The sequence below is a fragment of the Podarcis muralis genome, chromosome 11, assembly GCF_964188315.1.
Source record: "Podarcis muralis chromosome 11, rPodMur119.hap1.1, whole genome shotgun sequence".
In the NCBI taxonomy this organism is placed as follows: Eukaryota; Metazoa; Chordata; class Lepidosauria; order Squamata; family Lacertidae; genus Podarcis; species Podarcis muralis.
The window spans coordinates 47,584,793-47,597,283 of record NC_135665.1 but is presented as its reverse complement, the minus strand read 5'-3'; the positions used below and the strand labels follow the sequence as shown (position 1 = coordinate 47,597,283).

Below are 12,491 nucleotides of genomic sequence, written 5' to 3'. Positions count from 1 at the left end.
ATAACAAGAGAGATTCCCGGGTTGTTCAGGACGTAAGTGGAGCCAGCAGGATCAGGCCAATGGCCCTTCCAGTCCAGCATCCTGTTCTCAAACTCCCTACTTCTCCTGCTTTCTCTCCTTTGACTTCTTCTGCCTCCTTTCCACCAAACAACTCCAATTTCCCTCAAACGGCATTTACTGCCATCTGAATACAAAAGTATGCAGAACAGCACTCATGAAGGGATTTGGTTTCACGGAAGGTGCACATGGGCCTTAGGCTTTCGAATCTCATTGGCTGGCCTGCTCTGATGTCACAGGCTCTCTTAGCACTCTGCAGCCTGGCCTGGGGAACCACTCCTGCCTATCCCACGGTGACATGAAAGCTGATTATCCAAAGGCAACAGAGAAAGGCAGAAAGGTCCATGAAAGTATTTTATGGGAGAACATCCTGCCAGAGCAACAGACAACTGCTAATCTGGCTAGAACCCGCTTTATTCCACCTTTGCAACAGTGGCCTATTTTATGGATAGGATACAGTACTTTTTGTTGCTAGGAAATTCAACATGCCAGCAAACCTTACAAAAAAAATTTGCTTGATCTCAGAAAGGCCTGAATAAATTCATTCCATACTTAAGTTTGATCCACAAGATGGCAGCATCTGTACTTTAAAAACCTGTCTCTGACAATTCTTATCTACCCACCCAATTTGTTGTGGTTGTTTAGTTGTTTAGTCATGTCCGACTCTTCGTGACCAGAGCATGGACCAGAGCACGCCAGGCACTCCTGTCTTCCACTGCCTCCCGCAGTTTGGTCAAACTCATGCTGGTAGCTTCGAGAACACTGTCCAACCATCTCGTCCTCTGTAGTCCCCTTCTCCTTGTGCCCTCCATCTTTCCCAACATCAGGGTCTTTTCCAGGGAGTCTTCTCTTCTCATGAGGTGGCCAAAGTATTGGAGCCTCAGCTTCAGGATCTCTCCTTCCAGTGAGCACTCAGGGCTGATTTCCTTAAGAAAGGATAGGTTTGATCTTCCTGCAGTCCATGGGACTCTCAAGGGTCTCCTCCAGCACCATAATTCAAAAGCATCAATTCTTCGGCGATCAGCCTTCTTTATGGTCCAGCTCTCACTTCCATACATCACTACTGGGAAAACCATAGCTTTAACGATACGGACCTTTGATGGCAAGGTGATGTCTCTGCTTTTTAAGATACCAATACCTATTGGTAAAAGTGTGCCTTATGGACTATCTGCTCTCTATGTAAGTTTCCTCTTGTTTAATTTTGAACATCTGACTCTTCCAAAAACACCCAGAAGCGGCAGTAACGTTTCTGTCCAGCCAGTTAGAACTGTCAGCCCTAAGATCTCCCACAAATAAGATGGAGCTGGGGAAAAGCCTCCAGGTTTGGGCTTAGAATCGTAGAATTGGAAGGGGCCACGAGGGTCATCCAGTCCAACCCCGTGCAATGCGGGAATCTTTTGCCCAATGTGAGGCTCAAGCCCACAACCCTGAGATTAAGAGTCTCATGCTCTGCTAACTGAGCTACCCCAGCTTATGATTTCTTAGCCGCCCTTCGCCATAAGGTTTCAAAATACAATATGAAGAATGGTTTAAACCAAATTAGTTAAGAGAATGAGGTGTCTCGGGTGTCAAAGACCAGGGTAAAGACATCTCTACACTTCTGTGATGCTGCGATTCTTAGGTAAATAATGGAAGTGCCAAATACACCTCTATGGGGAGGGAATTTCAAAGCTAAGGGACTGCTGTGGAGAATGTCCTCTGAGCCTCCAAGGGTGGTGAACACCAAGAGGGGCCCCTTCTGTCAACCTCAACTCCTACAAGGGTCTGTGGAGAAGGAGGTGGTCTTTCAGATATGATGGCCTAAGCCTTCTTCTTTGGCGATAACTTGTAACTGAGTAAGATTGTCTTCCATAAACACGGTTTTCACAGTGAGTCTGTAAGTGACTGTGGAGGCCAATTCTGGACCCACACGTCCTTCCACAGTGGGGACATTGGTTTCCAGGCAGGAGTTGATCATGGTGAGGGTTTGCCAAGCGTGCTTTCCTCTTAGAACATTTCTCCCTTTCGTCCTGAGTTCAAGTGTCTTCAAAGCGCATGACACCTTTGGTAAAGGCTGTTCTCCAACTGGAGCGCTCACAGGCCAGTGTTTCCCAGCTGTCGGTGTTTATACTACATTTTTAAAGATTTGTCTTGAGAAAGTCTTTAAACCTCTTTTGTTGACCACCGGCACTACGCTTTCCATTTTTAAGTTTGGAATAGAGTACAGTGGTGCCCCGCAAGACGAATGCCTCGCAAAACGAAAAACCCACTAGACGAAAGGGTTTTCCGTTTCGGAGGCGCTTCGCAAGACGAATTTCCCTATGGGCTTGCTTCGCAAGACGAAAACGTCTTGCGAGTCTCGCCATTTTTTTCTCACTTTTTTCTCCCTTTTTCAAAGCCGCTAAGCCGTTAATAGCCTTTTAACAGCTTAGCCGCTAAGCGTTTAATAGCCGCTAAGCCGCTAAATCGCTAATAGCGCTAATCCGCTTAGCCGCCAATGGGGTTGCTTCGCAAGACAAAAAAACCGCTAGACGAAGAGAATCGCGGAACAGATTCTTTTCGTCTTGCGAGGCACCACTGTAGTTGCTTTGGAAGACGATAAAGGCAACATGACCAGTCCAATGAAGTTGATGTTGAAGAATCACTGCTTCAACTCTGGTGATCTCTGCTTCTTCCAGTACACTGGCATTAGTTCGCCTGTTTTCCCAAGTGATGTGTACAATTTTTCAGAGACACCTTTGATGGAATCTTTCGATGAATTGGAGATGGTCTTTATAAGTGGTCCATGTTTCACAAGCCTTAGTCATTCAGGGCTTCAAACACTGATGCTGGGCCTGGAAATGAACTGGAAACCTACACAGCTATTTTGGAGCAGGGGCTATGCAAGTTCCAAGAGGAGCTCCCATAAGTTCCTTGGAAGCCACATGTTGGACCAGGTGGAAGCTCCAAGTTGTCTTCAAGGGCAGCCCCACATGAAACACACTGAATCATCTAGTCTGGAGTAGTATGGTAGCCAACTCATTTCTCTCCAAAAGGGGGCTTAGCTGGTGAGGATCTGAAAACAGACGTTCCGAGCTTCTGGTGAAAATGTTGGATCCAGGATAAACCTCAAGCTACAACTTCCAGGGGAGTCTAACCCCACCAAGGACAGGTCAAGAAGCCAAGGTTCACTCTATCAGGTATATTTAAATGGCCACAGCTAGCAGGCTGACATCTGGTGACAAAGCAGAAGCAGTCTCTTTCCAAAGCAGCGATTCTCTGGAACACCTTCTCCTGCCAAATCCAAGAGGAGTCAGCTGTGATGTGTTCTACAGGCCTGTTAAAAAATGTATTTATTTGTTCAGGCATTTCCTGTTGTTAATTTTAAGATGGCACTGCTCAGTGTCTTGTTTTAGTATTCCATTTGTGTGTGTGTGTGTGTGTGTGTGTGTGTGTGTGTGTGTTGCATGCGTATCTATAAATTCATTAGCTAAATAATGAAACACATTTTCTTAAAAGATATTTAGCCCCTTAAGAAAGGTGTTCTACCTGTGGCGTAAGCTCAACCTCCAGCTCTCCAGATAAATACTGCCGCTCAAACTCTGCATTCTCCCCAACGTAGGACGACACCATGCGCTTGATTTGCTTCGTTTGGAGTAAGAGTCCCAGCCCAAAATTGTCCACCCTGCACAGAAAAAGTTGTTGGGTGACGGTTACAACGAAACGAATGCCACAGAATATCATGAAAATTCCACACTGGGGCACACGCCTTCCAAAAGTGAGAATAAGACAGATATGCCATACTTGGCATCACCCTTTGAGTTTTGTATGTAATAACCTGCACAAGTGCCTCTGTGCCAGAACTGCAAAGGCCCATCACTAGGTGGCACTAATTGTATCGCACAGCTGGACCGGCCATGAGGCAATCAGTTTGTGCTTACATCTTGTCAGTAACAAAAGGAAGCTGGCAGACCATTCATGCACCTAATTCATTTGTCTATACAGTCGTACCTCAGAAGTCGAACAGAATCTCTTCCGGAAGTCGGTTCAACTTCCAAAATGTTCGGAAACCAAAGCGTGGCTTCTGATTGGCTGCAGGAAGCTCCTGCAGCCAATCGGAAGCTGCAGAAGCCCCATCAGACGTTCAGCTTCCAAAAATAGTTCGCAAACCAGAACACTCACTTCTGGATTTGCAGCATTCAGGAGTCAAAATGTTCAAGAACTAAAGCTGTTTCAAAACCAAGGTATGACTACTAGGAGTGGGGGACCATTTTTTGCCTCTTCCCCTTCTGACAACCTTCCAAGGGCCACTTGCCAGAGATGGGCAGCGCCAGGGTCAACAGCGGGTGGAGAATGAATGTAAATATCACTTTCATTAAGCTAGTTTCTCGCCTCTCTATCAGGAGACCAAGAGTTCATGATCAGAGTTCAAGGCAAAGAAAATCAAGGAGGGGATGAAGCAAAGACAGTAATTGGTGTCAAGTCGCAAGAGAAGGTGTGCCCTGGTGAGAGTCCTGAGGTCCAGATAAGGAGGGCTGGAAGGTCACCTTCTCCACCGTCCCACCCTAGTCCTGAGGCTCCTTACTTTTGGTCTATACAGTGGTACCTTGGGTTAAGTACTTAATTCGTTCTGGAGGTCCGTCTTAACCTGAAACTGCTCTTAACCTGAAGCACCACTTTAGCTAATGGAGCCTCCTGCTGCTGCTGCCGCGCCGCCGGAGCACAATTTCTGTTCTCATCCTGAAGCAAAGTTCTTAACCCAAGGTACTATTTCTGTGTTAGCGGAGTCTGTAACCTGAAGTCTATGTAACCTGAAGCCTATGTAACCTGAAGCGTATGTAACCCGAGGTACCACTGTACCAGTGTTTCCCAAACTTGGGTCTCCAACCATTTTTGGACTACAGCTCCCATCATCCCTAGCTAGCAGGACCAGTGGTCAAGGATGATGGGAATTGTAGTTTTTTAAAAAATAGCTGGAGACCCAAATTTGGGAAACAATGGTATACACCAACTGACATTATTCCCCCACCCCCCAAAAAAATATCTGGGGATGCCAGGAATGGAAATTGTGAATGTATTATCTTCTTCAGCGCTAGGACACCAGTTTGGATAGAGGACACACTGTAATTCAGAATTCAATATATATGGAATTTTTCAGTTTGCTCTCTTGCTCTTCCTAGGTTATAGGACTGGCCCATCTGGCAAAATATCCTGCAAAGCTGGCTCCTGCATGCCCAGCTTCTGCTCCTTCCAAGCCATAAAGTCATAAAAGTCACCATAAGCCACTTGCTTTATGGCCAACTGGGACAACTGTCCTCAATCCATTGTGAAACGGACTTGGCGAATGATGGCAGGAACAGGAGTGGGTAGGATAGGCAAGATTTAATGCTGCCCAAGGCTTTTAAACTGCCCGATGTGAACTACAGGGAAATTATCATCCAGTAATTATCAGATAGGAAACAGGGCTGGAAGGGGTCATTAGACAACGCTGCAAAGCTGAGCTTATGGAAGCCGATAAGATCACAGAATCATGCTCCTAAAGAGTTGTCGGTGCCCCGAAGCAAAGCCATGCCTCCATCCACAGAAACAGACACAGAGAGAGATGAACCATTTTAACTCACAGGCAGGGACAAACCTCAAGCTTTTAGGGGTCCCCTCCTTATGTTACACATTATGGATATCAGGCAGTCAGTCACAATACTCACAACACAAGCCTAGCAAATGACATCTAATAGGGCCTGGAAAGAAAATAAAAGTCCCGACCAGAGAAGAATGCAGACTAAGTTGATGGATTGTGCTGAAATGGCAAAAATGACCAGAAGAATCAGAAATCAGGAAGACCAAAATGTTAATAAAGAATGGGGGAAATTTATAATTTACCTTAAAAACCATTCTAAAGAGTTAAAATTGTTAGCAGGATTGGAATAATGGTGAATTTTGGATTTAATGGAGATGGATTACTATAAAAGATTCAGGAAGGAATGGCTAACAATAGGACCCACAAAGGGGAGGAGGGAAGTCCAGGAGATTCTTTGGAATCTTGTTTCTATGTTGCATGTTGCATATGCGATTGTAAAACTGTAATTCGAAGAACCAAATAAATAAATAAATAAATTTTAAATGACATCTAATAGGGGCTGCAAGCCAAGGTTAATCTTTGTGTCTCTCCTGCATGACAGACTGTTCCAATGCAGTGGCTGACTTCAGGGTTGGAAACCCTCCCGTGTTTCCATTCCTCGTTTGTCGCCTGAATAGCAAACAACCCTGTCGACAGTGTGAGAATATTCAGAGCCTCTGTATGTTAGGAATTATTACCGGGACTGTCTGACTTGCCAGAATGCTGAAGTAACCTTCTCCCTATAAAAAGAAAGTGCTGTTCTGAAGTGTGTAGGGTTGACACTGTCAGTTCAAAAATACACACAGTTAACATCTGGTGAAATATGCTAAAATAATTTAGGACCAGTTGGGCTGGTCCAAATATGTATTTCCATTTATTTCAAGGTGAGAATTGGGTGCCGTTGTGAGGTGAAATGAAAGCAAACAAATCCATAGGCAAGCCAGTGTTGCATAGAAAGAGGCTGCAAACCAACATGCAGTCTTATTTTTTGGAGGTGGGGAGAAGGAAGAAGACGAAGATGAAGACGAAGAAGAAGAAGAAGAAAGAAAAAGAGAGAGAGAGAGAGAGAGAGAGATTGAGAGAGAGAGAGAGAGAGAGAGAGAGAGAGAGAGAGAGAGAGAGAAGAGATTGTGTGTGTGGTTATAGCACCTGTGCTTTCTGATTTCACTCATTTGCAAATGTGCCCACAAGCCCAAAGAAGTTGCCAACCAGTATACAAATTTAATTAACAACAATAAGAACCCCCATCCAAAAAGCAGGAACCCAAGCCCTGGGGAAATGCCTCAGTGAGCTTCTTCACAGGTGTAGCGTAGGGCAGCAGAGAAACTGGTTGAGCCAGGCACTCAGGAATGCTGAAACTGGTGCCAGCATCAAGGGATGCAGAATTTAAAATAGGTCGCCCAGGAACTTAGCCAATATTGGTCATCATGGCCCCATATACCCTTTGTCCCCTTTTGACACGCATTAAGAAAATATACGACTGAAGTCAAAAGAAAAGTAATAGATCTGACACACAACTGGGGGGATATGTAAAGGACTGCAGAAGATTAACACTGGGTGCAACAAGCATAATTTTCTTTGTTTCCACAATTTGCATGACGTCCCATAACAAAAGGTTATCTGGACAGTGTGCATAGCTATAGATATATGTATATCTTGTGCATATATATTCTTCAGCATCACCAAAAAAAAACTTGAGCATTTCATGTATTCCAAGTACTGTGTCAAGTTTCCAGCAATGACATTCAAATTGGGTAATGAAAAAAGACTAAAAGTGTTTTGATTATAGAAGAAATCAGCATGATCTTATCATTTAGCTACACTGTAAATAGCAGTATCAGGGAAAACCTTATTTATTAATTAATGTTTAACCAGATTCAGGTCTTTTACACCAAGCATCCAAATCCCTCTAGTGTTTTGTAAACACTCGCTAACACTGATAACATGGGACAAAGTTAATTTAAATGAAAATGCAGGTCTCGGTGCTCTGCTTATGTGAATGTAACCAAGCACGGCGGCCACTGGCAGCTCAGCCCTCATTGCACTTGTATATACAATGGTGCCTCGCAAGACGAAATTAATCCGTTCCACGAGTCTCTTCGTCTTGCGGTTTTTTCGTCTTGCGAAGCACGGCTATTAGCGGCTTAGCGGCTATTAACGGCTTAGCGGCTTTAAGAAAAAGGAAACAAACTGGCAAGAACTCGCAAGACGTTTCGTCTTGCGAAGCAAGCCCATAGGGAAATTCGTCTTGCAGAACGACTCAAAAAATGGAAAACTCTTTCGTCTTGCGCGTTTTTAGTCTTGCGAGGCATTCGTCTTGCGAGGTACCACTGTAATGCATTTAGCGTAGTACCAGCCTCATCATTTCAAGTTATTATTAATTACAGTGGTACCTTGGTTGTCAAACGCCTTGGTACTCAAACAACTTGGAACCCAAACACTGCAAACCTGGAAGTACCGTATTTTTCGCTCTATAACACGCACCTGACCATAACACGCACATCGTTTTTAGAGGAGGAAAACAAGGGGAAAAACATTCTGAATGAAACAGTGGATGTATCATTTTTGTGCTTCATGCTGTGGCCACAGACATGTGATCTGATGGTGAATTTGGGGTGACCCAATGCAAAAATCCTGAGAATTCCTGTGGATCCATGCTTTGTAACCACATTTTTGCACCATTGCAGCCCCAGGCAACAGTGGGTGCGTGCTTTTTTTGGTGCAGGCTGTAGCCATGGACATGCTATGTGATCTGATGGTGAATTTGGGGTGACCCAATGCAAAGATCCTGAGAATCCCTGTGGATCCATGCTTTGTAACCGCATTTTTGCACCATTGCAGCCCCAGGCAACAGTGGGTGCGTGCTTTTTTTGGTGCAGGCTGTAGCCATGGACATGCTATGTGATCTGATGGTGAATTTGGGGTGACCCAATGCAAAGATCCTGAGGATCCATGTGGATCCATGCTTTTTAACCACGTTTTTGCACCATTGCAGCCCCAGGCAACAGTGGGTGCGTGATTTTTTTGGTGCAGGCTGTAGCCATGGACATGCTATGTGATCTGATGGTGAATTTGGGGTGACCCAATGCAAAGATCCTGAGGATCCATGTTGATCTATGCTTTGTAACCACATTTTAAGTGGGGAGCGAAGGAAAAACAAAGAAGGGACATGAGAGGGGTGTGCAGAGAAGCAGCTGGCTAAGAATGCTGCAGAGGGATTTAACGGGTGGGAGGAAAGAAAGGCAAAAGTTCCCCCCCAAGCCAGCCATCTCTCTCTCTCTCTCTCTCTCTCTCTCTCTCTCTCTCTCTCTCCTCACCCTCCCCCCTCTCTCTCTCCCTCCCCCCTCCCTCTCCCTCCCCCACTCTCTCTCCCTCTCCCCCAGCAGCACCGGAGCACAGAGAGGAATTAGAAAGAATGACACTCTGCTTGCCTGGAGGGGAGGGGCTTTCCCTGCTCTTTGTTCCGTTTCAGCAATCACAGCAACGAAACAGAGGCAGGTGGGCAGTAAGACCCTGAGGCAGAATGCAGGAAAGCAACCACTTCCTCTTTTCAGGTTTCCCTTCTCCGTGACTCGCGATTTGACTTTTGCTTGATTTTTTGGCTTCAGGGACCACACATTCGCTCTATAACACGCACAGACATTTCCCCCTCCTTTTTAGGAGAAAAAATCTGCGTGTTATAGAGGGGAAAATACGGTAAGTGTTCTGGTTTGTGAACTTTTTTTGGAAGATGAACGTGCTCCGTTTCAAGTGTTACGCTTTCATTTTGAGTGCCACACTTCCGTTTTGAGTGTTACGCTGAGGTCTGTCTGTTTTTGCTATTTATTTTGCGGCCCTTTTTGTTTTTGTGACTGTGTGGAACCCAGTTCAGCTACTTACTGACTGATTGTGACACTGCAGTACATTGTTTATTGCTTTCATTTTATGGATCAATGGTCTCATTAGATAGTAAAATCCATGTTAAATTCATGTTTTTGGGGTTGTTTTTAAAAGTCTGGAACGGATTAATCCAAGCGTGCCTTGGTTTTGAAACACTTTGGTTTTGGAACGGACTTCTGGAACGGATTAAGTTTGAGAACCAAGGCACCACTGTATAAATGTATATATCGCTTTATGCCAAAACAGTCTTCTATTTTGAAATGTGGGTTCCTCCGGAGGGAAAACCAGGGTGCTTCCTCACTCATACTGGGGTCCATCACCAGTTGCATAAAGAGAATCCCAATTAAATTTTGTACAAAATCTATTCCAAGAACAGATGCACACGTACCCTGCATTGTTACTGACAGCGGTTATCCCTTTTACACCAGTCTTCAACAGTGCTCCTATGAGGTTCTCAGGGATGCCACAGAGCCCAAAACCTATGCAACACAAATTATTCAGCAGTGAACATCTCCATTGCAAAAATGACCCACCATCAACCATTCGTTCACCTCAAGCAGGGACCTTCTTTAGCAGCACATGATGGACCCTGCCTTCCAACCCAGAAGAAGGGATCTCTCCCATATTACGCTGGTCTTCAAAGCCAACACAACCCCCATTTTTGTTTGCATACCCAGAAGATATGGGGAATGGGAAGGGCCAATGGAGACCACAAATTTCAGCCCACTAGTAAGCTGACCCAAAACACACGGATCCTATTAAATCTGTTGTGATCAAATGATGTGGTTTGCCAAGCGGCAAAAAAACCAACTAGCACCTGAAACCATGGGTGCAAACGCTCAAACCTGCAGAAAGCAGCAGTTCAATTCTCCCTCACCTCTGCGGACTAACTTTGACAGGTGGGCAAGACCAACACAGCTTCCTTCTTAACTGAACTCTGCACTGGTCTCCCTTTTGTGAAATTACTGGCCTATATAACGACTCTCCCTCCACAACAATAAAAGAACGTACACAATGCTTCCTTTACTTATCTCTGTATTGCCCTGGGCTGTTCAACTTCTAGAGCAATTCTCTTGGTGATAAAGGTACAGTTCTGAAGTCAGCAGAGACCAAACCACAGCCCTTTATAGTCTTAAGAGCTCTCAGCTTTAAGTATTTTTAATGCCCTGACGTGAGAACTCTGCATTCTGAAGCCCTCACCCTGCCCTAGAAACGTTACTCGTAAAAAGTGTTTTATGCTTGCTTCCCCATCATTTTAACACCATCCCTGAAAAGCCCATAGATACACAAACCCACTGAAGACAATAAGTCTGAGTAGGCGCAGGTGTTTTTTGCGGCTCTAAAGCACTAGGTGTGTCTCCTAGGCTGGTTCCTTGAAGCCAATGATGGTAGCAGCTCCTATTCAGAGGCCGAAGCCCAACTTCCTGGTCCAATCAAAGTGGAAGCCCTTTTTCTCATCTTCTAAATCACATGCATATTGAATGTGCGGAAGGGAAGCAGTTCCACACCCACTGTCTGTACCCCATGATCTTCACACAATTGGCAGAAGGTCCTAAAAGGGCCTCTGTTGACATAGGCATGTAGCCGTTCCACAAGGTCAGAACCCAGTTTAATCGGATTCCAAGTTGTGCAGTGAACCCATGTATGCAGAGGTTCCTTCCAGACCTTTGGCCAAATACATATGGGGCAGAACCCCAAGGCACCCAAGGGTTGGAAATGGGGCTGGTAAGCCCAGCTCTACTCCTTGTCCAACCTTGAGTGCCCAGATGGTTGTTGGCCTCCAATCATCCTTGGCCAATCTGGCTAGGGATGATGAGGATTGCAGTCCAACAATTTGTGGGGACCCAAGGTTGGAGAAGGCTTCTATAGAAGACTGCAAGGGAAAAGGAATCCGGTTAAATCCTATTACACAGGAACATAGGAAGCTGTATGGGATTACCAGCACTGACTGGCAGAGGCTCTCCAGGGTTTGAACCTTGGTTTTCTGCATGCAAACCAGCTGTTCTACCACTAACCTACAGCCTTTCCCCCATTTTACCAACTGCCTAGAAATCCTTTACAGTGGTACCTTGGGTCCCGAATGGCTTGGCTCCCAAACAAATTGGCTCCCGAACATTGCAAACCCGGAGGTAAGTGTTCTAGCTTGCAAATGTTTTTTGGAAGCCAAATGTCCGTTTTGGCTGTCGGCATTGTTTCCGGCACCAATCAGAAGCCACGCCTTGGTTTGCAAATGTTTTGGTAGTCAAGCGGACTTCCAGAATGGATTGAGTTTGGGAACCAAGGTACCACTGTATTATGTTCATTTATGTTCATGGAGTGGCAGAAATGTTTCCAATTTATAGAACTGAGCAAGTAATTCATTTGGCGACGAGCAAGAAGATTCCCAAGTACTTACCACCAACGAGGAGAGTGGCCCCATTGGGTATGTCTTTTATTGCTTCCACCGGATCATTATAAAACTGGGTATTGTGGCAGCTGCTTGTTGAAAAATAGCAGCCACAGCTCTAGAAAGAGTAGAAGAAACAAAGGGGAGACAGCGTCAAGGTACAACCTTAGGTGCTCACTCACAGTAACAAAGGATATCCCACCAGCAGTTTTTAGAAAGACATGCACAAGGAATTTGTGCTGATCAGAAAGTGCAAAGAATGCATGCTAGAGGCTCATGAGTAACACTAGATTTGAAGGGTGTACGTCACCATGGTCAAAACGACACGTATAGTGGTACCTGAGGTTACATACGCTTCAGGTTACAGACTCCGCTCACCCAGAAATAGTGCTTCAGGTTAAGAACTTTGCTTCAGGATGAGAACAGAAATCATGCTCTGGCGGCACGGCAGCAGTAGGAGGCCCCATTAGCTAAAGTGGTGCTTCAGGTTAAGAACAGTTTCAGGTTAAGGACGGACCTCTGGAACGAATCAAGTACTTAACCTGAGGTACCACTGTATGCTGCCATTTTATACAACCAGAAATAATAAAATAA

At 45.2% G+C, this 12,491-nt stretch overlaps 1 protein-coding gene across 1 annotated transcript in view; it reads right to left on the bottom strand.

Annotated features, from left to right (window-relative positions):
* OXCT1 (3-oxoacid CoA-transferase 1) overlaps nucleotides 1-12,491 on the bottom strand; it is a 58,555-nt gene that overhangs the window by 40,788 nt on the left and 5,276 nt on the right. Inside the window, exons 2-4 of the mRNA XM_028748002.2 lie at nucleotides 11,907-12,015; nucleotides 9,900-9,990; nucleotides 3,565-3,700 (exon numbers count right to left, since the gene is read on the bottom strand). Coding sequence (XP_028603835.2) covers nucleotides 3,565-3,700; nucleotides 9,900-9,990; nucleotides 11,907-12,015 — 336 coding nt within the window. The remainder of the gene's footprint in view (nucleotides 1-3,564; nucleotides 3,701-9,899; nucleotides 9,991-11,906; nucleotides 12,016-12,491) is intronic.